This window comes from Phyllostomus hastatus, unplaced genomic scaffold (assembly GCF_019186645.2).
Source record: "Phyllostomus hastatus isolate PE091 unplaced genomic scaffold, TTU_PhHast_1.1 phas_contig_29, whole genome shotgun sequence".
Taxonomy (NCBI): domain Eukaryota; kingdom Metazoa; phylum Chordata; class Mammalia; order Chiroptera; family Phyllostomidae; genus Phyllostomus; species Phyllostomus hastatus.
The window spans coordinates 13215533-13241988 of NW_025333835.1; the positions used below are offsets into that span (position 1 = coordinate 13215533).

The 26456-nt window shown below is 35.8% G+C and overlaps 1 protein-coding gene across 4 annotated transcripts in view; it reads right to left on the reverse strand.

Moving 5' to 3' along the window:
• The window catches only part of DIAPH3 (diaphanous related formin 3), a 465949-nt gene that overhangs the window by 158517 nt on the left and 280976 nt on the right, over positions 1-26456 (reverse strand). For all 4 annotated transcript variants that reach the window (XM_045839232.1, XM_045839231.1, XM_045839234.1 and 1 more), the window contains 3 exons: positions 26311-26440; positions 9576-9700; positions 1242-1406 (listed from right to left, as the gene is read on the reverse strand). In XM_045839232.1, the coding sequence (XP_045695188.1) occupies positions 1242-1406; positions 9576-9700; positions 26311-26440 (420 nt within the window). The remainder of the gene's footprint in view (positions 1-1241; positions 1407-9575; positions 9701-26310; positions 26441-26456) is intronic.

Genomic DNA, 26456 nt, shown 5'->3' on the forward strand with positions numbered 1-26456 from the left:
ACTCAGATTAAAAAAAAAAACAACTCAGTTACTCAAAACTTTTTAATCCCCTCAAACATTTGCTGAAATACAGAAATGACTTACCCATCTATTAAGAATAATATAATTTTTCTTTGCAGAAATGTATCTCCAGTTTCCTAGGGAGTCAACAATGCTTCCTCATTTCAATATGAGTGTGGTTCCCCCCCATCTAATCAGCTAATACTTTTCAAAAGATCTTTTTAATGCCTAAATGAAAGGATTCCACATCAAAGACCTGACCTCCCTATTAAAATATCTAAAGGAAACCCTAGGAATGTAAAATCTATTCAAAGGCAAACTGCAGGTAGCTTATTGTACAATGCATTAAGAAAAGAAAAGGGGGAAAAAAGCTTCATAACAGCTACATGGAATTTGGTAAAATTATACCACAAAAATACAAATTGATCTTAAGTATAACGAAACAAATTCATAGCCAAAAAACTTATTACAAAAGTGCTCTGTAATGTGCCAGGAGGGGAGTCTCTATGAAAAACTTCAGAATTTGTCACATTTTCAATCAAAATTTCTAATTACAGTTTAATGTTGGGAAGGCCAAAAAAGGAAGAAACCACACATTTTCCAATAGATTTAAAATTTTAAATTTTAAAAGCTAACTTTCAACATCAGAAAAGGTAGGTATTACTAGACAATAGGAGTGAAATGAAGTAATGAAGTAAAAGTGGTAATAGATGAGATAGTATTGGGTTGGCCAAAATGTTCATTTTTTTCCTGTAAGATACTAGCTCTAGTAGTGCTTAGTAGTCTTTAACTTCATTTCACACAATTCTATTAGATTGTATTGTGACAGCTGTCATATCAGCATGCATTAAAAAAAAGCACATTATTTTCAAAAGCTTTATTATTTCAAGAAAGGTAAAAATGCAACTGAAACTCAAAAAAGGATTTTACAGTGTATGGAAAAGGTACTGTAACTGATCAAACATGTCAAAAGTGATTTGAGAAGTTTCCTGCTGGAGATTTCTCATTGGATGATGCTCCATGGTCGGGCAGACCAGTTGAAGTTGATAAAGATCAAATCGAGACAATAACAATCAGTGTCACACCACAAGGGTGATAGCCGGTGTACTCAAAATGTCCAAATCAATAAAGGTATTGGTGTAAATGAAAAATGTGTCTTTTATTTACGGAAAAAACCATATGGACTTTTTGGCCAACTCAATATAAATACAAATACTTTGAAAAAAAATTTTTTAACATACCATGAATGCTGTTCTGAAGCTATTTAAGTCAGTCAAAACATCTTCCACAGACACCTTCTTCATGTCAATGGCATAGTACTCCATTATGCTCTGATACAGCTTTTCCATGTTTTCATGTAACTTTGAAAGTTTTCCATATTGTTCCTTTGCACTGATAACAAAGCTGTATATCATAGTTAAGGAAATCTGAAATGTCAAAGTAACGTTTTAGAAAAAAAGCTTTTAAGTCCAATGTTTTAATGTAATTGTTGGCTACTATTACATATATCTAAAATGCCAAAATCACCTCTAAAAGTCAACCACTCTTGCAATTCACTCTATACTGTACAGTGATGAAATCTTAAATTCAATTTCTAATTAACTCTGGAAAAATTATCAGAAAAGTTAAATATTTATACATGCAATATTTGTCTTTGACAACTGAATTCAAGGAAAATTTTCCTCCAATCTGCCCATCTATATTATACAGATTATGAAATATGGTTTAAAATTATAGTTCAAGTAGCCGTAGCTGAGTACTTTCAATGGTACTGAAACCAATCACAGATATTAGGCATAACGGTTAAACTGGACGAGCAGGGCTCAGGCTCCAGCTCCCACATGGGGCTGTACTGTGCCTGTGGGCAAATGTCTTCATCTCTCTGGGCCTAAATTTCCTCTCCTGTAAAATAAGAATAATAATGATAACATTACCTATTTTATAGGGCTGTTGTGAAAACTAAATGAGCTAATATATGAAACATTCTTAGAAAAACGAATGGCATTTAGAGTACATATAAATACTTGGTATATTATTGCCCACTAATTCATTTTAAGCTTTATATAAAGTGGCAAAGGTGATTAAAAATAAATTTTTAAAGTTACATTTAAAACCTCGTATGTAAGTAAATTCATGTTTTAACTTCTCCTTTGGAAAATCAGTAGTTTCTCCTATGCACTACCTGATTCCAAGTTATGATCATACACACACATGGAGATGTTCTTCTCTCACTTAATTATGACAAGTTAGTTCAAGGCACATTGAGATTGATAGTCTAAATGTGAATGTGTTGGAGGCATTAGAACACATTTTGTAAACAAAACCTGGAATCCCTCTGTGGTGTGACATACTGCTGATGCAGTCAGATATAAAATCACCAGTCTGGAAAGATGACATTTATAGCATCAATCATAATTGTCTATGGTTCCTTTAAACTGAGTTATTTAAATAAATGGAATATACAGAATCAAACTTCCTGAAGTCCTCTTACTGTCTCTAACACAAAAGGATAAACAGACACCAGCACACTTAAAAAAAAGGCCAGTAATAAGAATAACTAGATTCAGACCAAGAGAAGCAAACCAAAAATGTCGTGTTTATTAAACATTCCAATGTTAAAAAAAATTCTCCACAACTTCACACAGATATGGTTCCTTTGGTCAGAGCACTGCCCAGTGGAGGATAAAATAAAGCAACTGATCCAGGCCCTTCATTTTGAGGGTGGCGAGCGGGGGACCAGGGAAGACCAAGGATGAAAGAGGTAGTGCTGCTGCCAGGTAGGTGGTGAATTCAGGGGGGCACAGAAGAATTCTAGTAATCAGAACTCAACCTCCCAACAAGGAGCAAAGCATCCCTGTCAACTACAACTCGCCTGCACCCATGTTTACTGTCAGCCCAGGGGCTGCCTATTGCTCTTCTGTCTCTGCTTTTCATATTATGCTCTCCGTGTGTGTATACACACATACACTTTTAGAATACATGGAGTCTGGATTTTAATGCAAGAGCTGATTTTTATTTTTAATGACCTTAAGAAAATCTATAAATCTTTTTGTGGCTCAGTTTATATTCAACTGAATAGCAAACTGCCTCCTTATACTTTCTAGAATCTAGATAATACTACCAATGATTGATGCCTTTATACGTGGTATCATTTTTTAATTCTTGAATGAGCAACAAAAATTTCTTACAATTAGTCAAATCACAAAATCACAAGGAATTATAACAATATAGTCACATGGGATAGGTTTCAATATACTTTGTCTTGTGAAATATCCATATAATGAAATGTTGCAGGTAAAATGAACATAGATAAATAAAAACCACATTGGAAATGCATTCAGAAACTATCATTAGATGGAACATATGGTGAGTCATTTGTAAAGTGAAATATCAATCACTCCCTTTACCTAATAGGTTCAGAAATCAACACTGGTTTATCAGCTACTCCATCTATAAACTCACACCTAAAATTATTTATATCCCAGATAGAGACTGTATTCACATGGATTATTTATATATCCTTAACTTCTGTCTAAAAGAGAAATTGTTTTCTGCCTTTACAGGTTCAAGCCTACCATTCAATGCTTCATTAAATTCTTCCTCTTCCATGAAGCTTTCTTCTCTGCAGCTGTGAGTGATCATTTTCCACTGAAGACGTACAGCATTTGTAGTCCACTGTAGTCATGTGCAATGGCATTGTATGTTTCCCCTTCTAATCCAATTCCCTAGTAGTGCTTTGTTCTTGCCCCATTCCTGGGGGGTGGTCACCTCTGATTGTCAGCCCCTTCTCTAAATGCCAGGTTCCACCTTCTTAGTTGTTTTAGGTCTAATCATCTACCACTGCACTGGTGACAATCACTTATGTCACTCTGCTGTCACCAGTCTTAAAATTTGGGTGGGAAGGGTAACAGGTCCTCTCACAATTCTGATGAAAGTCATGGAACATCAAACTGCAGGTATATACTTTCCCACACACAAACAGTTGTGATGCCCTATTAAGAGCTAATCGAGTGCCTGAACAGGCGTGGTCCTGGGCAAGAGGCTGCACTACTTCCATGAGTGTTCTGAACTGTTCAGTTCTACAGGTACTACTTTCTGCCCCTATCACTGCTTATAAGGCTTTGAGCTTTCAAAAAGACACTTCACAAATCCTAGCAATTTTATTCTAAAACCTAGGAATATGCCTATTTTCAACAACCAACTTGGTAAGTAGGTTAAATTAAAGCTATACGTATTATCCAATAATATTTTTTTGATTTTCAGATATGAATCAAAAGTTAATGAAATATTTGGAATATGCCTCCGCACACTTAATATTAAAATAGCATAGTTCTATTTAAAAAGATGGGAAAGAAGACCAAGAGTAAAACCATGAAAATTACATGGTCTTGTTCTAACAGCTGGAAAGCTTTAGAAGTTAATTTTGTTATAATTGTTACCTATAAAACAACTTGCTCCCAAAGGAAATAAAGTGGAGCTTTGAATAACTGGAATTACCAACAAGAATGGTAAAATTGTGATTAAACTGAAACAATTTTAGAAATAGCCAAGTTCTCAGAAGATTAAAATGATTGTACAATAGGACAGAATAAATGGTTACATTAATGAATTACTCAGTAAGAGATGGTGAGTCCTGACCAGGTAGCACAGGTGGTTAGAGTATCATTCTGATACATCAAGGTTGCAGGTTCAATCCCAGGTCAAGGTACACACAAAATCAATGAATGCATAAATAAGTAGAACAACAAACTGATGTCTGTCTGTTGCTGTTTATTTATTTATCAATAAATAAAAATTTAAAAAAAGAGATGGTGAAACATTCAGACAAAAAAATAACCTCATCATCATCATCACTCAAAAGAAACAAATGCAGGTGTTCTTGTGCTGACTGCTAAACGGCAGATAAAAGCAATGCTCATCTCAGTAGTATTAGGGCTTTATTTTTCCCCAGCATAAAGTTCTATATTTGTAAAAAGCTTTAGAAAAATAGGTGAGCTATGCAACAAAATAAATATTTGATAAAATTCACTACAAAAATATTGATATTAATCCAAACACTTGATATTTTTGTCAAATCTACTTTCTATTCCTTAACTAGGATAAAGGCTAAGTTCTCATGAATTTCTATCTGAACCATTGTAATCCTTCCATTTGCAAGGTATACTGATAACCAGACCTGTGTTTACACTTGCTGAAACACTAATACTTAGCATTGGCCAACTAAGCAGCAAGAATAGGATTTGGGATTCACTCTTGGTCAACAATCACTGCTCATTCCCTAACTACCTAGCACTAATGTATTCTCCATTTATTCTTATGTCTTGCTTTCATTTTTGTACTTTCCCCACAAAAGATGTCTACTATTTCCATGAACATATCTGATAAAGATCAGCTTCAGTCATACATGTCCAATACGTTTTATACATCTTCTTAAGTATCCAGGATCTGACAGCCAGGCAGCCAGTTGGCCAATCTGCAAGTACTCATTGAGCTCCACTGTATGCCCCTCTCTTGGGCACTAGGGAAAACAGTAGTTAACTGGATAAGCAAAGTCCCTGCTTTTGTGAAACCTACCTTCTAAAATAAATGAAATAGACAGTGATAACTATGAAAAGAAATGTATGATGTAATACAAAGTGACAGAGGCTAATTTATGTTGCGTGGCCAGGGAAGTCCTGACTACGAAGGTGGCATGGACTGAAGTGACTGAGGTGTGACTGTGAAACAGCCATGAACACTAAGCTGTGGAACAGCCTTTGTGAGTCTAACAAGATTTCAGAGAAGAAAAAGATAATCTTCAATATAAATTGAAGATTCACAGAGGATGAGGAGCAGGATATTTTAAACTAAGTCTTATAAGTTTGTTAAGAATGGGTTAAACGAAAGACAGGCAAGAGAGAGAGAAGGGAGGAGAGAGAAGATTAAGAGAAGAAAAATCTGCTTTTATGTATCATCCAACTTCCCACTCCTGCAAATGGACCGTGTATTATACAAGTTTACATTTCACCCTCTCTTCTATTTTACTTCCTAACTGTAGTTCAAGTAAATAAAAGTGTACTGGATTCCTTTACCTCAAAAATGCTCTATTTTATGCAGTGTGGAATATAGATAAGATGTCTTTCAAAAAATTTATTGGAATAGTTTTATCATCTACAGAGTAATTTCAAAAGTGACTAAAACATTGCTATATAGTGTAACACGAAAGCAAACGCAAAAATAAAGCTGGGTTGCAAAAGAAATTTAAAGACTATAACAGAAAAGAGTTGAGTAACTTGTTACATAAGTTGTGATAAATATAAAAACACAAATGTCTAGCAAAATGACTTTTCCCTAAGATACTTGGAAGGGGTAGAAAGCAAAGAAAATAGAAAGATTAAGGCTTGTGCAAGGAGAATTTCAAGGACAATATCCTAGGATCTATTTTTCCCCCTTAAAGCAAGAAATATACCAGAATTTGAAGGTCAACACATAACAGAAAAGAACAGGTACTGCATGACACAAACCCTGGCATTTTCTTAATCTCCTCACTGATAAGACTTTGATATGTATATTCACCTCACATATAATAGTTTGTATATAACAATATTAATGACCTCACCTCAAATTTGTGTTAAACATTTTTCAAGCAAACACAATGAAACTATTCAACTCTAATTACATTTCTGAGCAGGCTTAGCAATTGTAAAGTAACATCATCATTACTAAAAGTCAATGTTATATGTATGAAATAATTGTTCATGCCTTTTAAGGGATGTACTAAATTCACATTTTTTATATTAAGAAGTATATGCAAAGAAAAAGCATGTATTGAAAAATAATAACACAATATACCATAATTGAATGCTGTTAGTCAAATTTTCTATAACAAAATTGTATCATAATTTAAGACAATTTAATTAACAGATTATTTAGTTCACCAAATTATGCCTGTTTACTCACACTGACTAGTTGTAAACTTGGATAACATATCTATTCTGCCAGAACTGGTTGATGAAGCAAACATCTGATATGTGCTTCAACTAATAAGCACTAAAAATTAAAACAAAGTTTGAGTGTTAATAACCCAAACTCTGTTAAATATATCTCTATTTATTGCGCATTTTCATTTCCAAATCCTCCATTTGCTAAGATCTAAGAAGCTCACAATTTGCCATTTTAATAGGATCTGTATAAATGCATTTAATATTCAAGATCTCATTTGTTGTCAGTCCTAATTAAAGTAAACAAAGCTTTGCAGTGAATGAATTTAATTACTTGGATACTAGTATGTCTAAGAGGAAAAGCAAACAAGTGCAATCTAATCTCAGCAAAGAATATTTATGATCATAAGCTTTGTCAATAGCAAAGTGCACCAAGTGTTCATGTATCTGACTTCCAAGAGATATGTGAATGCTAATCAGTTCATTAGAAGCTTCTAGGTTGTGATATTTAGTGACAGTATATAGTAGCTTTCATGTCCACAGAGTATAATTGTACTCAGAATAAAAAATTGTTTCCAGCAAAGCATCATCCTTCCAGTTTCTGATTTCCTGAGAGGTGATTTTATGAGCTGCATACCTTTCAAGAAGCCGACATCATTCAGCTTCCTGTGCCATACGAATACAAGTAGTCCTGAGATCATCTGCTGAGCATGACTCTACAACATTTACACTAAGCTCAGGAATTTATCTTAGGTTATATGTTCTAGAAACCCAACCTTCATAATTAATACACTCACGATGTATTGCCAGAAACGGTATGCAAGCAAAACCTTTTCTAAAATGCTATCTGTAGGGAAAAATAATAAGTACTTCAGTTAATAGTACTTAGTGATTAAAATAAATCGTCACATAGGAAATTTTAACAATAAGATGACAGGAAAAAAGCTAAGGGTGAAACTAATGTAACTCTGCAATAACAAATTTTACAAATTTAGTTTTAAAAAGCATATGTTGCCAAATGAGAAGGTACTGCAAAAATATTTTTGATAAATATAGACTTCATTTTTAGTTTAAAACAAACAAACAAACAAAAAAAATCCCAGCCATCTCCAGTGTAGCAGTAACGGCGCCCCACCTCATAAAAGAAGAAACTGGATAGGCCGGAAAGCCAGGAAAGGAACAAACACATTAGCCTGGATTGACTGTCGCTGGAGTGTATTTTTATGGTATTTCCCAAAAGATACAGTAAAGAGAGATAAAAAGGAACTAATTCACAATCAAGCTGGAAGCATATACAAGAAAATCTATGACAAGCCAAATAATAATTTTGTGATTTGCTAAATCTCAGGGGAGAAGTGACAGAGAGAGGAAAAGTAGTTATTTTACTTCAAGTAACTCCATTTAAAATAAAATATTAGGAGTGTCTATTTGTAACAGCTCACTGTAAAAGTGGGTTATCCTTTTATGTGGAATTCTGAAGTCCATATGGGATTTTAATAATGCATAGTAGTAATACTTCATTATAACACAAAAGATATCAGTCTCTAATTCCACAGAATGGTTTGCAAAGCAACTCAACATTAGTTTCAGGAAATAAAGTTTATTACTTCAATTACTCATTAGAGTTTAAGCCACAAAGTTAGCAAAACCAAAGATAATTGAATTCAAAAGAAACATTAAATAAAGTAGGACACAAGCCTCAAGCTATTAATTTTATACATGCACGTATACATACACACACACACACGTATATATTTGTCCATTTTACTTTAGGTTTGGAGAATACCTTCACAAGTAATGATGGTGACAAACACAATTTTGATTTTGGAACTCTAGTATCTCTACAGAAAATAGTAAAGTTTCTGAAACACGAGTTAATTTTCAGTATATACCAACACTTGAAATTCAGCTGAGTAGTCACTCCACTTTATAGTCTTTATCTGCTTCCTGAAACATTTCAAAATACCTAAATCACATCATCACGTTAGATTCAAAATTCCTCAAATTGAGTTTTCATATCCTTTCAATCTAGCATGAACATTAGAAGGAAATAAGGCTTGCGGAAGGAAAAAGATGAGAGAACATATTATCCAAGTTGATGAAAAGGGGAAAAAATTGAAATCAACAGAATACATTTCTGTATTGTTCATGATAAATAAACACTTTGATAAATTTCCCTGTAAGAAAGCAAAGATTAAACCTACAATTTGGCACTATAGAAGGGTCTCTGGTTATGCAAGTATACTTAAAATGTTAAATAACTTCTTTTTTTTTTTAAAGATTTTATTTATTTTTAGAGAGGGAAGGGGGGGAGAGAGAGAGAGAGAGAGAGAGAGAGAGAGAGAGAGAGAGAGGGAGAGGGAGAGGGACAGAGAGAGAGAGACAGAGAGAGACAGAGACAGAGAGAGAGAGAGACAGAGACAGAGAGAGAGAGAGAGACAGAGACAGAGAGAGAGAGAGAGAGAGAGAAACATCAATGTGCTGTTGCTGGGGGTTATGGCCTGCAACCCAGGAATGTACCCTGGCTGGGAATCGAACCTGGGACACTTTAGTTCCCAGCTCGTGCTCAATCCACTGAGCTACGCCAGCCAGGGCTAAATAACTTCTAATTCTACGTGACTGATAATTTAAGTTATGTAGACATCAAAAGGATATGGACATCTTTGTCACAAACTTATCATGCAAGTCCTCAGGAGGGGGAAAGGTTTCCAAATCTCTCTCAAGCTGTTGAAGCTGCCTTCCCATCTGCTTCAAATTCTTTTCCAGCATTTCTACAGAGACTAAAAGAGAGTATATTAAATGTCTTGAAAGGATGAAATCATAATATATAAAAGGTAAAATAGTATAGAAAAATATTTGTGAAAAATGTTATATTTGTGAATTTCTTTTATGTGAATATTTGTGAATTATATTTGTGAATATTTGAACATATTTGTGACCACATGAACAAACTATATTTAGGAAACGTTTAAAATTCGAGTTCTTGACCTCTAAATATACTACAAAATAATCAGTCTATTCAGATGGACAGGCAAAAAAAAAAAAAAAAGACTATGTTTTTAACATTAAACTAGTTTCAATATAATTTTAACATTCTTCAATACCACAGTCTCTTTGAGAGGGAACAGTGAGCACATGAAGAAGGTGGGGAAAGGGCTCTCTATTGTCCAGGCTGACCTACAGCCAGAATGAAGGTGTCAAAGACTATCTGAGCAACATGGGGAACGGTAGGTATCAAGCTCTCTTTACTGGTACCCTGAGCACAGTCTGTGGTACTTCGATTATCAATAGAAGATTTTCCATCCTTGACTTAAAGTTGCTCTCACAGTGCACAGGAAAGGACAAACGGTGAAGCAGGGCACAGAGGCACTATCAGAATGGACTGGCCACCCAGCAGGACAGAGCTTCGGTATCACTTCCTAATGTCTTTGCATAGTCAACTTTAGAAGACATGGAGAAGAGTTAACAACATGTAAAGACATAGTGGCTCAAACCAAACTCTTGGCTATTTGCTTTAGGTTCAAATGAATTTTAATTACAATTTGTTTTGATACTCACTAATGTGAACTATACAAAATAATATTAAAAATGCACATCATAATTCCAGCTATGCTATGATTTTCAGGCTTCAAATTAATCCAGAGGAAGAGGTGTTAAGTCATGTTTCACCTGTAAGAATGCAAATATCCTTGAAAGCAATTTATTTGCCCAACCAAATGGATTGTGTTAAAAAAATTATGGTTTGCAATCTTGGGTCAATAGAATGGAATAGAAGGGAGGCATGAAAAATGTTGTATGAAGACATGGACTCTTTATTTTTGTTTTTTAAACTACCTGCATACAAAATAACATTCATTATTCTAACATATTGATAGCTGTTAAGAAAACCTTAACATATTTGGTCGTAAACACAATTAGCAAGCTAATTCTCAGAGACACTGTTTAACGAGACCAATGACTGAACTCTTCAGAGTCCCATGCGATAGCTGTGCCTAAGGAGCAACGATACTTGAACCTTTGGCTCCCGCCACAGTGAAACCACTGTGAAGTTACACTGGTGCGTATTTTCTCCATGGTTTTTTGTTACTCATGTTTCCCCTTCCTGTAATCCTTAAAATTGAGACAATAACTCAGACAAGGGAGTGCACAAAATATTTCTGTCACAACAGGGTTTAGTGTGTTAATTCAATCGATTAATCTCATGTCCCTGATATATTGTGTTGTAAGTAAATATAGGATTGGAAGAGTTTGTAAATGGTACAACCACTTTATGCTATGAATTAGATTAAAAAAGAACTGTATCAGTAGCATAATAATAGTAACAGTAAGAATTATAATGGTTGTAGTAGTGATAATAGATTGAATAGTAAGCAGCAGCTAAAATTCACTGAATATATATGTGTGTCAGGTACTGGCTTAGGTGTTCTGCATTAATTTTTTTAAGTCTCACAAGAACACTATGATATATATTATTATCCCTATTCTACAGATGACAAAACAAGACTTGAGTGAGTGAGGTAAAAGTTAACTAAAAAGTGGTAAAGCTAGAAACTGAACTCAGGTACTTTAATTCTAGGTGATGTTTTTTAAACATTCAGCTATACAAAAATTATTAACTACAGACATTATTTTATTTTTTACAACCCCTAGCTACCTATCTGTAACAACATTTAAGAACACATATAGTTTTCACAAAATGACTTTTCTTTTTGATATATGAGTATTCTTGCTTAGGGCAATGCCAAGTAATCTGTATATGGCTAAACCAAGGAGAATATACCCAAGCATTCTGGCTGGCTGGATGACAAATAAATATGCTACTATATTTTTTTAATGAACACTTAAATATAATGTGGTAACACATCACTGAACAAAGCCACAACTTAAACTATTATAATTTAGTCTGTGAATCAACTTTATTATGCACATACATCAAGTCTGGGAAGGATATAGGGAAAGGCCTAATAAAAGTCCAAGGGGTTCCCACATGGACAAAAAGCACAAGGCAAACAACGGACGGGAACACAGCTGGACTGTCTGGCACAAAACACATCATTTGAAAACCTACCAATTCTCCAACACCAACTGGGTATCTTCCAATTCAAGTCAATTCAGACACAACCTGGAGTTAGCCCACAGGGTTGAGAACTCAGTCCCATGAAACTGCCATCATTTCACACAGTAGTCCCAAGTCCCAAAGACCACCCATATTTCTGACAAATTGGCTATAAACCTGGATGTTCCCATGTCCCCTCTGTCTTACAATACTCTCCACAATTTGCTAGGATGATTCAACAGAACTCAGGAAAGCACTATACTCTCTATTAGCATAAAGAGTATTGTGTACTGGGAGGGTGGTGCACCAGGACAGGTGGTATAGAGCTTTCATGCCCTCTCCAGGTGCACCACCCTCCCAGTACACAATGTGCTCACCAAAACAGAAGCTCCCTCAGTCTGGCTGTTTCAGAGTTCTTAGGAAAGCTTAATTACACAGGCATGATTAATTAAACCATTGGCCATTAGTGATAAAACTCAACCTCCAGCCCCTCTCCTTCCTGGAAGTCAGAGAGTAGACTGATGATTCTAACCTTCTAACCACATGGTTGCTCTGGCAACCAGCCCCCAATTCTGAAACATCTAGAGTTCCCCTGCCTACCATCTGCAGGGGAATCATCTCATTGAAACACAAAATACACTATTATTTAAGAAACCCCAAAGCATTCTGGCTGGCTGGATAACAAATAAATATGCTACTATATTTTCTAAATGAACACTTAGGTATAATGTGGTAACACACCATTCCTTTCCCTATGCCTATCTTCGATTTGGCTATTCCTGAGTTGTATTCTTTACACCAATAGGGAGTATAGTGCCTTCCTGAGTCCTGTTGAATCATCCTAGCAAATTGTAGAAAGTATTGTAAGAGGAAGGGGGCATGGGAACATCTGGGTTTTAGGAGCTCCATGTCAGAAATCAAGAAAAAGACCAAATATATTTTTTACAATATCTCATGGATATAGAAGTGTGTGTCTGGTTGGAGGACAGAACTCTAGTATCTGTGAGGAGGTATAAGTGCAGTACGTTTTTGATTAATGAGTTGTCATCCTCAGAGCAAATAGCATGGACGGCTTTCAGAGGAGGCCAGCTGCTTGTGATTGAACACCAAGCCATTCCAGTGAGTAAGCGCTTCTCAGTGGAAAGAGAGAAGAAGGGCGTAAGGTTCAGACGAAAGGCTCTTAGGTGATTCTTTTAGCCTTTCCAACTCCTTGGTAGCCAGTGGGTCAGTAACTATGTTATATCATTGTGATTTGAAGCAATTTCTCAATGGCTCAGTTTCCACACCAGTGGAATGGGTAGAATCCTACCTCATATTTTTACCTCACAGATTATATCATAAAATGTCAATATACATTGATATTTTTAACATAGGTTATAACATAGAATGAAGAATTTTTTTAAAATAGAGTGCACTGTATAGTGTTACTCTTATTCTTAGTAAAAAAAAAAAAAGAAGAGCTTACTGAAATACAAATAAGTAACAGCATCAAAGGAAAAATAAATGATCATTATCACCATCACCAGCACCATCACCCGGGAACAGTGTTTTAGAAGTCAGGCTAAGAAGAAAAGTTGCTTATTTCAAGAGCAAAGTATTAGGGATGACTGCAGTGTATTCAAACATTTAAGGTCAACAGCATAAAACGTAGCCTTCCTTAAACTATGGCTCTGTGGCTGCTCTACGGATGGAATCCCCAGCAAGGCATAACTCATGCTTCATCAGCAGTCTCCCAATACAATACTTGTACATTGTAGTTCAGAGGACTTCTGTGCAACTGACCAACTTTTCACTGTTGGGTTTTAAGTAAAGACCAAAGCACATCTGGAAGAAAAAAAGGCATGTACATATTCTAAGCTAATAAAACAGAATCTAATGTTTGGGGCCTTCTGATGGGTAAAACTAAGGGGCATTTAAGACTTTCCTTAATGTTTTTCCTTTTTAAATTTTTTAAAATTTATTTCTAGAGGGAGGAAGGAAGGGAGAAGGAGAAGGAAAGACACATCAATGTCTGGTTGCCTCTCATGCACCACCTACTATGGATTTGGCCTGCAACCCAGGCACGTGCCCTGACTGGGAATGGAACCAGCAACCCTTTGATTCACAGGCTGGTGCTCAATCCACTGAGCCACACAGGCCAGGGCAGTTTTTCTTTGTCAGCAATTTCTATTTCTATATCAGCTCCTTTATACATCTTCAAACATAATTTTAGCCACACTTTTCATATGCGTCAAGCTCTTTGAGGTCAGTGACAATACTTTTTTTAATATTAGAAATCCAAACTACAGCAGAGAGTTTTAAATTGCACACTCTCAAATAAGTGATAATTTACTGGTATGCCCCTATGTGACCTGTGAATGAATTTTATCTTTCAACTTTGTCACATTTCTTGACCAAGAAATTAATCTTACTTTTCTATTCCTTTTCATTATTTAGAAGCAACAAAACATAGCCATCATCAAACAAAGCTGATTAGATTCTTTTGAGGCAATTTCAACTCTTGCATTTCACGCAGTTAACATCCAGACAGACGTGGTGTCTCTGTCACCTCACACATTGAGTGGTCTCCTACGGTTTTTCTCCAGGGCCTTCTTCTCACTGTGCATGGGGGTTTCCTGACAAACATTAATATTTAAAGATGTTAATATAACATCTTTATATATTAGATGTTATATTAACATCATAATATAAAGATGCCCTTTCCCTGCTTAAAACTAGCCAATAAACGGTTTATATGACAAACATCTGAGCTCCACCCTCATCTGGCTTGGCTCTCCTAATTATTCAGCTGTGTTTCCTTCCAAAACAACATCCTGCTTCCACTTTCCCTACCTCATCCCCCTCACCCATTCTGCACCTGACGCTGGGAATAATGTCCATTTGCCTTGCCTCCCCGACCCAATTCATCCTATTCATACTTGATAACAAGAGTTAAAAACTCCAGCCAGCCCCCCCGGATAAGCTGCCCTCACTACCCATCATCCCTGGCAATTACCTCATCTTTGCATTTGCAATTACTACACTCTATTACTTTTATTTTTTCATGTCTCTTCCTCTCCCAAATGATTGGGATTTTTCTTAAGGGAAGATGCCATATTTTAGTCATCTGTGTATTTTCAATTATATAACATAGCACAGACACTCAACGTTTGTTTAAGGAATGGATTTTGGATTTAGCTTTTACCTTTTGAGGTAAAAGCAGTAAAAACAAAATAGAGAAATACGACAGATTAAGTATCTAAAACCTTAAAATCTAAGACACAGATTCCTTGTCATTATAATAGCTGTACTCTAGAAGTGTTAAAGAAGCTTTGAACAAAAAGTAAAATCATAACTATAAATATTTAAGTTTAATGCAATCATGGACATAGGCTTCCTACAATACGATGGCTTCTGTGATTTACCATGTTAAAATTTCAGATAAGAAAGGTGAGTAGGGCTTACTATACATATTTAAGTAATCTTTGTAATGAAATAATAATCTTCTTTGAATATGTCCTGAAGCTATTGGTTATTATTTCATAACAAGCTTACAAAGAAAGCCATTCACTCTTAAGTATAATGATATATGCCACAGATATTCATTTCTTTAAAGAATGCTTAAACAACAACTTATTACCATAAAGCAATTTAAACATTCAACCTAAATTAACCTTCTGACAGTCACTGACACAATTGTTAAGTGCAGGAAACTAGAGACTAGAGCATTTTAGGCTCCCAACAAAACAACTTTTCCTAGAAGATTATAATAATAAAAGTGTTTTTATAAAACTATAAGAATATTTCATGAATGCAAGTTATGCACAAAACTTTAGTGTTAAAAAACTCCTTACTACTAAGAAGGTCTATAACAAAATCTAAGTTCTAGAATACCATTATAAAACACATCACTATTTTGAAAATGTATAAAACTGAAACAAGATGGTAAAAAAGCACAAACTCAAAATAAATTGCAGCTTAGTTCATACCAGGAAAATATAAGTTGAAAGAAACAAAAGCCAGTTATCCTCACCAAGAGCCCTACCTTCTTCTACTCAGCTTTCCTTTCCTCTCAGAGTTCTGATAACTGATGGAACCCATATCACAAATACAGCATAGCTTGAATCCCCCGTTAATTTACTGTGCTCTCTGCAGTGAGGGTTTTGCTGTTACTGCTAGCAACACTCTACAAGAGAACGGCCTACGTCTGCTATGGAACCTGGAAAGAGGACAGGGAGAGGGCAAGCAGAGGACATCATAGGCACTGCCAGTGAAGGGTGCCAGTCAATTCTGTTGTTCCATTCCACTCTCACCGGGGAGACATAAGCAGCATTATTCCTCAACTATGAAGAGGGTTTAAAGGCAAAATAGCTTTTTAGGAGAAAAAAACAATATTAGTGGGAGAAGCCTACCTAATAGAAAATCATGTTTACATGTAATAATTTGAGAATCCCTTTCTATAAATGAGATGTTCAAGAACATGACAAATGTCAAACAAAAGTGGTCCATAATAGAGTTGTCTGTGACAGTATCAAAATGTTCTCTCAGGATAGTGGTTTTGTCTGCATGTATACAGGAGGGAGCTATTGTTGCTTTAAATGTGCTCCATAGCAAATATTAAGGACAGATTAACTGACTTACAAATTATGAGATGAGTTCTCTTATATGGCTACTGGAGACCATGTTGCCTAACAAGTCCTGGCCTTCCCATCTCTGGACCTAAAAAATTCCAAAATTTTCCTCCTGTCTAGCTCTTTCCCCTTAACTCCAACTGTCTATTGGACATCTTTCCTTGACATTTAATAGGCATTGGTAACTCACGTTTTCAAAATGGAAATGCTCACTTTCTTGAGTCCACTCCTACATCATCTCAGTCAATGATGATTCCTCTCTTCCTGTCAAATCCCACACACCCAATCACTGGAAATCCCTTTAGTTCTACCTTCTGTGCAGATTCCTTGCCTAAACCCTTCCCACCACACTTGCTACCTCCTCCTGGCCTAAGCCAACATTTTCTCTCCCCTGCATTATTATTATTAAAACCATCCAAGTGGTTTTGCCCTTCTCCTATTGGTCCTTTACATTTTTCCTCCAAGACAACAGTGAAAACATCCTATGGAAATGCGAGTCAGATGTCATTCTGCTCAAAACCCTTCCAATGGCTCCCCATCTCAGAGTAAAGGCAAATCCTTACAATGGCCAATAATGTCTTATAGGATCTGTCACCTTTCTGACCTATCTCCGAACACTCCCCCTTCCTCCCTCTGTTCCTTCCTCCGTATCTTGGGGCCCGTACAATTGTTCTTCCCTCTGCCTAGAGTGCTTCTTTCCAATACTCAAAAGGCCTTGTGTCCTCACACCTTCTTCAAGTTTTGCACAAAGGCCACCTCCTCTGCAAGGCCTCTCTGACAGCTCAACATATATTCCAAAACATGCTGCCCTAGACTTCCAAGGCTAACTATCTGACATAATACACACTTACTGCTTTCTTTGGTGTGTACTCTGCATCCACAAACTAAAATGTAAACTTCCAGAGAGCAGAGACTTTCTTTGCGATCATGTACTGTACCCAGTACCATGAATGGGGCCTGGGATGGAAGAGGCATTACATAAACAACTCATGAAATAATGAATGAATAAATCTTATTTAAGACACTGTTATCTTTTTTCCTGTCACTCAAATTCAAGTCTAATCCTTGCTCATACTAGTACCTAGGACAGTATCTAATATGCAGCGAGAAATGAATAAATTTTGGAACAGTTCTTTCCTTACAATGTCAAAATGAATAAAAAAAACTATTAATAAGCACTAGTACTTTTTTCCTTAAAAGAACTAGGCTGACAAACAGCTGCTGAGAAGCTGACATCACAGCAATAGACATCTGTACATAACAAAAGGGACTCCCTATGGAGCAGTTTGAAATCCCTCCTTAAAGATGACCTCTTCTGAGAGGAGTGAACATTCTCTTTAGTTTTTTCTATGAAGGTGAGTAAACATCTTTTTAGACGTCTGTCACATCACTTACCTGAGGCATTAGTTCATATTTTCCATATGGCACTCCTTACTAACTCAGGGCTGATAAAATTGTTTTTTAAATAACATGTAAACACTCCCATAAAAAACAATTAATCTCTAAGTTGTTGAAGAATTACTGGAAGACTAGTTCTTTTAAAAGGTTATATAGTAATAGAAACCCTTTTTCTATAGGGTTTCCATAAAGAAATCTTATCAAAGTTCAAATCTTATCAAAATAGAGTGTCAGGCTGAAGCACAGGAGGGAAAATAGAACTCATTTTCCAAATTCTATTCCCTACCCTTGTCTGTCCAATTGGTGAAAACACGCTACTGAACATTTATGATTTGTGTAATTTCCTGTATGGATATTATTCTCTAATATTTAGAAAAATATAAAAATTTTTCAATAACAGAAATCTATAAAGTTCTTGGCCTTACATTCTAAAGCTTGCATAAGTGTCAGGTAAGACACAGCTGGTATCTGTTGAAATATCCTGTGAGAATATATATTAAAAGTCTACAATAGATTATTCAGAGACTCATGTTTACCTGCACCGTTATTGACACCACAGGCAGATCTATGTCAACAAGAAATAATCATTGAAAAATAACAGCAACAACTACAACAAATATAGAGAATATTAATGTAGTGCTTACTAGATACTATTCAAACTTTATGAATATTTACACATATTAATTTATTTAATCCTCATTACAAACCTCTGACTTAGCACAATTATACAATCCTCATTACATAGGTCAAAAAGAAAAAAAAAAGAAGCAAAAACAAAAACCAAGAAAACTAAGCCCCAGAGAGAATAAGGAGCTCATTAAGGTTATACCTTTATCAACAGGTGGATCTGGGGTTTGAATCCCAATTGTCTAGCATCAGAGTAATAACAGCTTCTCCCACAGCACAAGGCCTATACAATCATACTTGGATCACATTTTTATTTTGCTGACTGAAATCATTTATTGGAGTTATTGTAATTGTCACTATCTGTCAATAATTCCTCAATTCAGAGGCATATTATGAATTTAAGGCATATTAAGGTTTTAACTGCCTTAGTATTTGCATATGACTTAATAAAAGGGTGCTCCATAAGCCCATCAACAACTGTTAAATGCCAAAATGTTTCACAACATAATGATAAACGCTTTCCATATCTACCGATCAGTGTAATTTCCCTTAGCTGTTTCCTAACACTCAAAGATGATAATGCTACCTCCATTGGTTATGGGACTGATGACAAGGATGACAAGAGGGGACCAAGTTGAATAGTGTCTCCCCCGCAAATCCATGTCTACACAGCAGCTCAGAACTTATTTGGAAATAGGATCTTTGTAGAGAGAATCTGTTAAGGATCTTGAGAAATCTTCCTGGATTTAGGGTGTGCCCTAAAGAAGGAAGTGGGAAATGGGGCAGCCACTAGAAGCTCAGAGAGAGGCACTGGATTACTGGATGGTTCTAAGAGCCTGCGGAAAGAACCAATTCTACTGATACCTTCATTTCAGACTTCTGTATTCCTCAACAGGTAGTTGAAAAATTTGTCATTTAAAGCAACCCAGTGTGTGGTAATTAGTTATGGCAGTCTTACAAAACTAATATAATTACTAATTCAACATGTCGTAAACCGCATAAACACAGCGGGCAATTCTACCTGCAGCATCTGATCCATTCCATGCCTCCCTATTGGTCCCGTGTCAGCCTTGTGCACAATGAGATTAAGCACATTGCCGTAAATGTGTTTTTCCCATCCATGCTTAGATTTCTTGATGGTATACACATTTGTTTTGTTAAACTGTCTTTCAGAATGCTTTCATTCTGAAATTTTCTTTCATCTACCTTGTTTGTAATTTCCCACCTCAGGTTGCAAACTGAAGTTCAGTAAATATAACTTTATAGCCAGCAGTGTAAGAGAGCTCTAAGACCTTGGTCGTCACTGTTGACCCTGCCCGGTTACTTGATGTTAGCTATGGCTCATAGGTGACACTGATATAACTGTCTGAGTAGCTGTTTCAAATCTGTAGCTGGCCAAAAATCTGAAAACACTGTAAACTGTTAGTTCCTTGAAAAGATTAATGCTGTATTGATGCCACTTTCTGTCTGCTAACCTCCAAAAAGATATAGAGGTCTTCCTGATGTAGTTTTCTTCTTCATCATCATCTATCAGCCCAAGCACCAGCTGACTCAGGAAATGTTCCTAGCTCAGTATCTTAAAAAACAATCTGTGGCTGCGAGTGGTTCCTCCATGCCCGGTGCTCTTCAATGTCAGTCCACAGAGTCCTTCACCCTTACAGACATTTTGGCCATTTCTTTCTAAATTCCCGTCTGCTGCCTCCCAAAACAGTTTATATTTGCACTATAAAATACTGCATGAAAGTCTCCAATTTAAATTTCTGATGCCAATGCTTCACAGATAATCCCTGAAAATGAACGGGCAGAATTTAAAACAAAATGCTGTTCATCAGACAACTTGGGCCTTGTGGCTCCTGACCAGTACACCATGCCAAGTGTTCATTTTACAGATATTGCCCTTCTAGTAAGTATATGCAAAAATATGTGTGAATTGCAACTTTTAAAAGTTTAGCTGTTTAATATTTGACTTGTAGTAATATTAAAATTATGGTTCCTAAGTATAGTTATTAGATGGCTGCAGATTGTCAAATTAGATCATTGAGGCCAGCTACCCAGAAGTCATAGACTAGCTTTATGGACATAGCTTGTTACTCTACCACCTACCTGTAAAGGCAGTGCCACCAAGTAGGAAACACCAAATGCTTACACTGCTTCCATAGGATAATAGGCGATAAGTATACAGGTAAAACTATCTATCCATTTTTCCTTTTTTGGAAAGTGTCAAAAGATGATTCAATGTAACTAGCCTTTATCAGCTACTTGCTTATAATAAAATTACAAGTATTATATTAGCAAAACGGAGAGGTGGCAAATAAGTATACACTGGGATGTGGTCAGTAAAAGGAAAAAAAAGACTCAATACAACTCAGTATAAAATGAATTGCATTCTAAAATAAAATCTAGGAGATGCCATAGATCTAACCCTGAAATTAAATATAAATATTCATAAATATGTTTATTAAGAATACCTCAATGTTTCCTTCTACATGTACTAATTTATGTGTCATGTCTATTTTAAAAAAGGAATTGAGACATACTTGTAATTATTTAAAATCTTGTGATAACTCATGGTTTGTCAAGAACCTTTGATATTCCCTAACTGATTACTAGTGAATAAACAATCTGCACAGCAGGTATATGACTGTTTCTTCAACTGATCTGATGAAATAACAAAATCATTCAGGTAGGCTACTCTGTTCTGTAGGCAAAAATTTCTAAACCAGAAAAGTGAGTGTATTAGTTTGCTAGGGCTACCATCACAAAATATGCCACCATGTGGCTTAAACAACAAAAATCTCTTTCCTCAAAGTGCTAGAGTCCAACATAAGGTATCAGTAGGTTGGTCTGGTCTGAAACCTCTCTCCTGGGTTTGCAGGCGGCCACCTTCTCACTGTGTTCTCACGTGGTTTGTCTTGTGTGCGTGCACATCTGGGGTGTGTCTCTACTTGTAAGATGACTAGTCAGGTTGAATGAAGGCCCACCCTATAGGACTCATTTTAACTCAATCACCTCTAAAAGCCTTGTCCCACGTATAGTCACATTCTCAGGCATGGAGTTAGGGCTTCATTGCATTGGGACAGAATTCAGCCCAAAAGAGCATATACATTTTTTTACACTCCATTGACAATTCAATGAAAGCAATATCCTACATGTTTGTCTTTTCCAACAAAATTATTTTAATATACATGCCCCCCAGCAACTATGTGTACTATCAAATTCCTTCACTATATTGGGTGAAGTGTACAATAATGTGTATTTTCAAAAACTTTAATACCCTACAACTGATTTAAGACATAGAATGAATTATCTCAGAAATTATGGGGCCCCAACCTACAGCCTTCACAACATAATGGTTTGAACAAATACAATGTTACTTAGGTTGTTAACTTGCTATACAAGAAATATTTTAGTGAACTGACAATATACATTTAAAATATAAAATGTAATTGAATTAATAATACCAAATATTCAAAATATATATTCTCTCTCTATATAAAACTCACTAATAAATTTTAATTGACATTTTTGGAGGTCTACAGCATAAGGAGGTTAATGGAAGCCTTTGAAAATGCTTTGTGCTTGTTATTGCAGATGAATTTGAAATTTTCAAACACTATGCAGTTTCCAGGTGGCAGCCACCTGGAAATTAAGTGTTCTAAGTGTTCACAGTAGGTGAATAAAAGACAAACATTTGGTATTTAGTAAGGCATTTATCATAAAATGTTGGAAAGTCAGGAGGAATTGAAAACTAGGAGATATATTTAAATAGACAAATATTTGGATTAGACCAAGAAATTACTAGCTAAAAGCAAACAAATAGAGCCTTAAAAGCAGAGAGGTCTTTAAAATGGAGAGAAAAAAAATTAAATATATCAAAGAATGCTCTTGAAAGCTAAAAATGTGGAAACAAAAACTTGACAAAAATAAAAATCGGTGATCATTAAATCCACTCTGATAATACATGGGATACTGCCTTTTCTCTAGAAGCTAATTACATTCCCAGCAGTTCCAGGAATGGTCTCTAATATATAGTAGGAGTTTTTAAATAGTGGTCTAAGATTTTCTGCAAAACCTATAGATTTATCCTTAAGGACAAAGTGTAATAAATACAGAGACTTTGGTGAGGTTCCCAGTAAGGACCAGGAAAAAGCACCACAGAGAAAGTGGCATTTACTTGTTACTTGATGAAAGAGAAAACTATAGACATTTCAGGCCACAGCTGCCACTTTCCATAGATTTAACTTAGAATCTACCACAGACCTCTTTGCTGAGATGGCGAAAGGTGGTAAAAAGACAGGGCAAATGAGAAAAAGGAATGGAAGGGGGCTAAGGAGGATTTTCTCAAGTAATTAAATTTTGAGCAGGAGAGGTTCAGGGTATCAGAATCAACAGCTACATTTTATGGCATATTGTGATCTACAAATTGACGTGTAGCTGGAGATGGCAAGTAAGCTGATCTACAAGTGTGAAGCTTAGAAGAAAAGTGACTGGTATAAATTTGTGAGTCATTGTTATGATGGTATTTAAGCCCTTGGGACCTGAAGAGATTACCTGAGGAGAAGCTACAGAGAGAAAAAAAGGGAAGGACTCAGTAGCAGGCTCATAACAACAGCAGTACTTGGAGGTTGCATAGAAGAGGAGGAGGAGGAACTAGAGGGCACTGAAAGGAACAGGGAGGAGGAGCCAGCTGGGACAGAAGCCAGATATGAGTGACAGAGCCTGAGATGCACTAAGTCAGAAACTAACCCTTGGATAAGCGGCAAGACAAGGGCACAGTTTCTGGCACAGACCGATCACACAACATATGCTAGTTTAATGAATGAGTAAGTCACAGAGTGAACTCGCATGGCGTTTCTAGAATTCAGAGTTGACTATTTAGGGAATAGTGGAAATATAAGCTAGAGGTGTGATAATCCTACAAACGACAGAGCTGAACAAGGTGACATTGTAAACTTACCTTTGTTCCATTTTAATATACACCAAGAACTCCACGGTTTTGTCATCTTTTCTATTCATTAAAATAATATCATTCCAATTTAATGATACAGGTCTTGTGAAATAATCAATAAAACCTTCATAGATTAGAGTTCATTAATTTCACTTGTTTAGACAAAGGAAAATGTATTCAACCCTTAGAAGTCCAGAAAGAACTATCACAATCATATACAGAAATACAATAATGACCCGAAATATTTTCACTGAAATACAACAGATAAGCTGTAAGCTATTATCTCTCAGAAAAGAAGTAGCCCTAATGAAGTAGATTTTTGAAAATTGTCATCCGGGTAAGCTCATTAGTTGCAATGAAAGTTCCCCCTGCTGATCCAAGAGTACCTAATGGCCAAGATTTGTTATGTCTCAAAAAAACAAAGGTACTTTTTAATTCATGAGATAGCTCACTATGGAGATTCCAAATCTAGAAACTTTAAAATAATGATATATAAGAGCACTGAAATACTCCAAAGCAAACCGACTTATTTCATCCAAAACATTCCATTTATTATTTCAAAATCTCATGCATTCATAGGGTAATATAAGCATAAAAAGAAATTATGCTCCACAATTACCTGCACTATAAAAACAATTATCTCAGTAGTGGCTATTCTACCTCAAACATGAAGTTTGCTGCTCCCTAAGAAACACATTAGCGGTATCTGCTGACCCATCCACATATGCGGTCCTCTGCTATAACAGATGGAAACTAAAGCCTCCAAGGCCCGTAATACCCCACAGAAACACCGAAAAGGAAAACAAACAGAAGAACCTAATTACCAAGTTACAACTCTGCAAGACCTTATGAAAGTTAAATAGTTTTCAAAAGTAAAATATTGTAATATTTGTACAGAATTTTGCATACAATCAAATGACTCATGATAAATGATACTTCAAAAACTTAATTTACAAGCAAAAACTGCCAGAAAATAAATTCTGTGATACAAATTGCATCTGCAAGAGAAGTCAGTCCAGGCTCACTGTTAAGTTTTAGGACTAGCAGGAAAGAGGGTGAAGTGATCAGAAATAAAAACTGCTATTAGCAGAAAACGTCTGCACTGCTTTAACTCCTGCTCAACACCTAATGTTGACATAAGCTATTAACTACTCATCTACTTTGTCACTAGGAAAAAAAAAAGGAAACTTTCACTATATTTCAAGGCACTTTGCACCACTTTTTCATCTACCATTCTGTTACTTATGAAAGATAATGTTCATCAAGAACACCTATTTTCAATTCTTCATTTGTTAATTCACATTTTACTCCAAAATTTCAGAAATCTAACTTAGGAAAGTCACCTTCCCTAAGTTAAAGAACTGACCACATAAAAAATATATTGAGTGTCACTGAATTATTTTCACTTTTTTCTTCTATGCCCTTTGGCCCTATCTCACACTGTTTAATATATGACACAATTTCAATTATTTTCATTTTTAAATTTCACACACACACACACACACACACACACACACACACACACACACACAATATTCTTACATCAAGCACATTTTAAGGTAGCACAAAGACAAAGTAAGTACTTCAATTGTCATTACAGCATTGGGAGGCAGGAGTGAAAAGTAAAGTTAAAGGTTTAGTTTTGGTCTTAAAAATCCAGACCAATATTTCCACACCCACTCACACTCCCAAAAACATACATCTCAGGAAAAAGTGTCCAAGAATATATTATGTCATTGAATCACATGTCTTCATGCAGCTAAATACTACAATCCCATTTTATAGAAGAAAAAACAATTTAAACAGAGCAGGGAATGATAAAAGTGAATTTTTTGATTTAAGAAGTATTCACTATAATATGGAAAAAACAAAGTATCTTTCTTTAAGTTGACAAATTCCAAATTTAGGAAGGAAATAAATAAATGATAACATGCTTTGACATTGCTAATGACCAGTGCTCCACACAAAGAGGATAGTCGCCTTTCCAGTGAGTTGTCCTCCAAAACACATATGCATACATTTGTGTATCTTCATACAAGTGTGTGTTTGTGCATGGGTTGTTGTGAGCCAATTAAAGCCCCCCCCATAAGATCTAGGTGATATACAAATAAAAACTAATCAAAAATTACAATTGAGGTGGGGGGACAGGTAAAAAAAATTACAATTGATCATATTATAACCAAGTAATAGGTCCTAACTCTTTCTATGATCGTTTATAACCTGATCTAAACCCACAGTCAGGGCTAGAAGCAGGTTAGAAAAGGAGTGAACTGAATCTCTAGAAGTTTGGTGTCTACTTGGACAGAGAAAGCGGGCTCCACCTGCAAGATGGGTGGAGATAGATTTAGGACTTGGGCAAGCAGGGGACACTGATTACTAGTGCTTGGCTCAGATACGCAATAGTCCCCAAGTGCTTGTCAATGACACTGAATCAAGAGAGCATGACACTGGCTACCAGTGGAACAGGCTTATGAGCAGAGGTGGGGCTGGCAGGTACTCCCAAGGTTTAAAGTGCAAAACAACAGATTTTTAAATATAGGTAGGGCCTCATTATCTACTCCAATTAGACTCATAGCTTCAATAATGACAGTTCATGAAACAAATGTTCTGCAACTTCTATTTTTAAAATGATGCATTCAGTATGAAAACACTGTGACAGAATAGCAAGCATGCTCAAATAAAAGGCATCATTTTCTGTCTTTAAGAACTGAAGACCCAGAACAGCAGGATGTTTTCCATAAAAGCACAAACCTTTGCTAGCTTTGTCCAAATGTTCCAAATCATTCACAAAATTCAGAATATCAGGGTACTTTTCTTCACATATTTCCACCAGAAAATGAAGTAGTGTTGTTTTCTGATCTGCTGATTTTGTGTCCTTTAGCTAAATAGGACAAGAA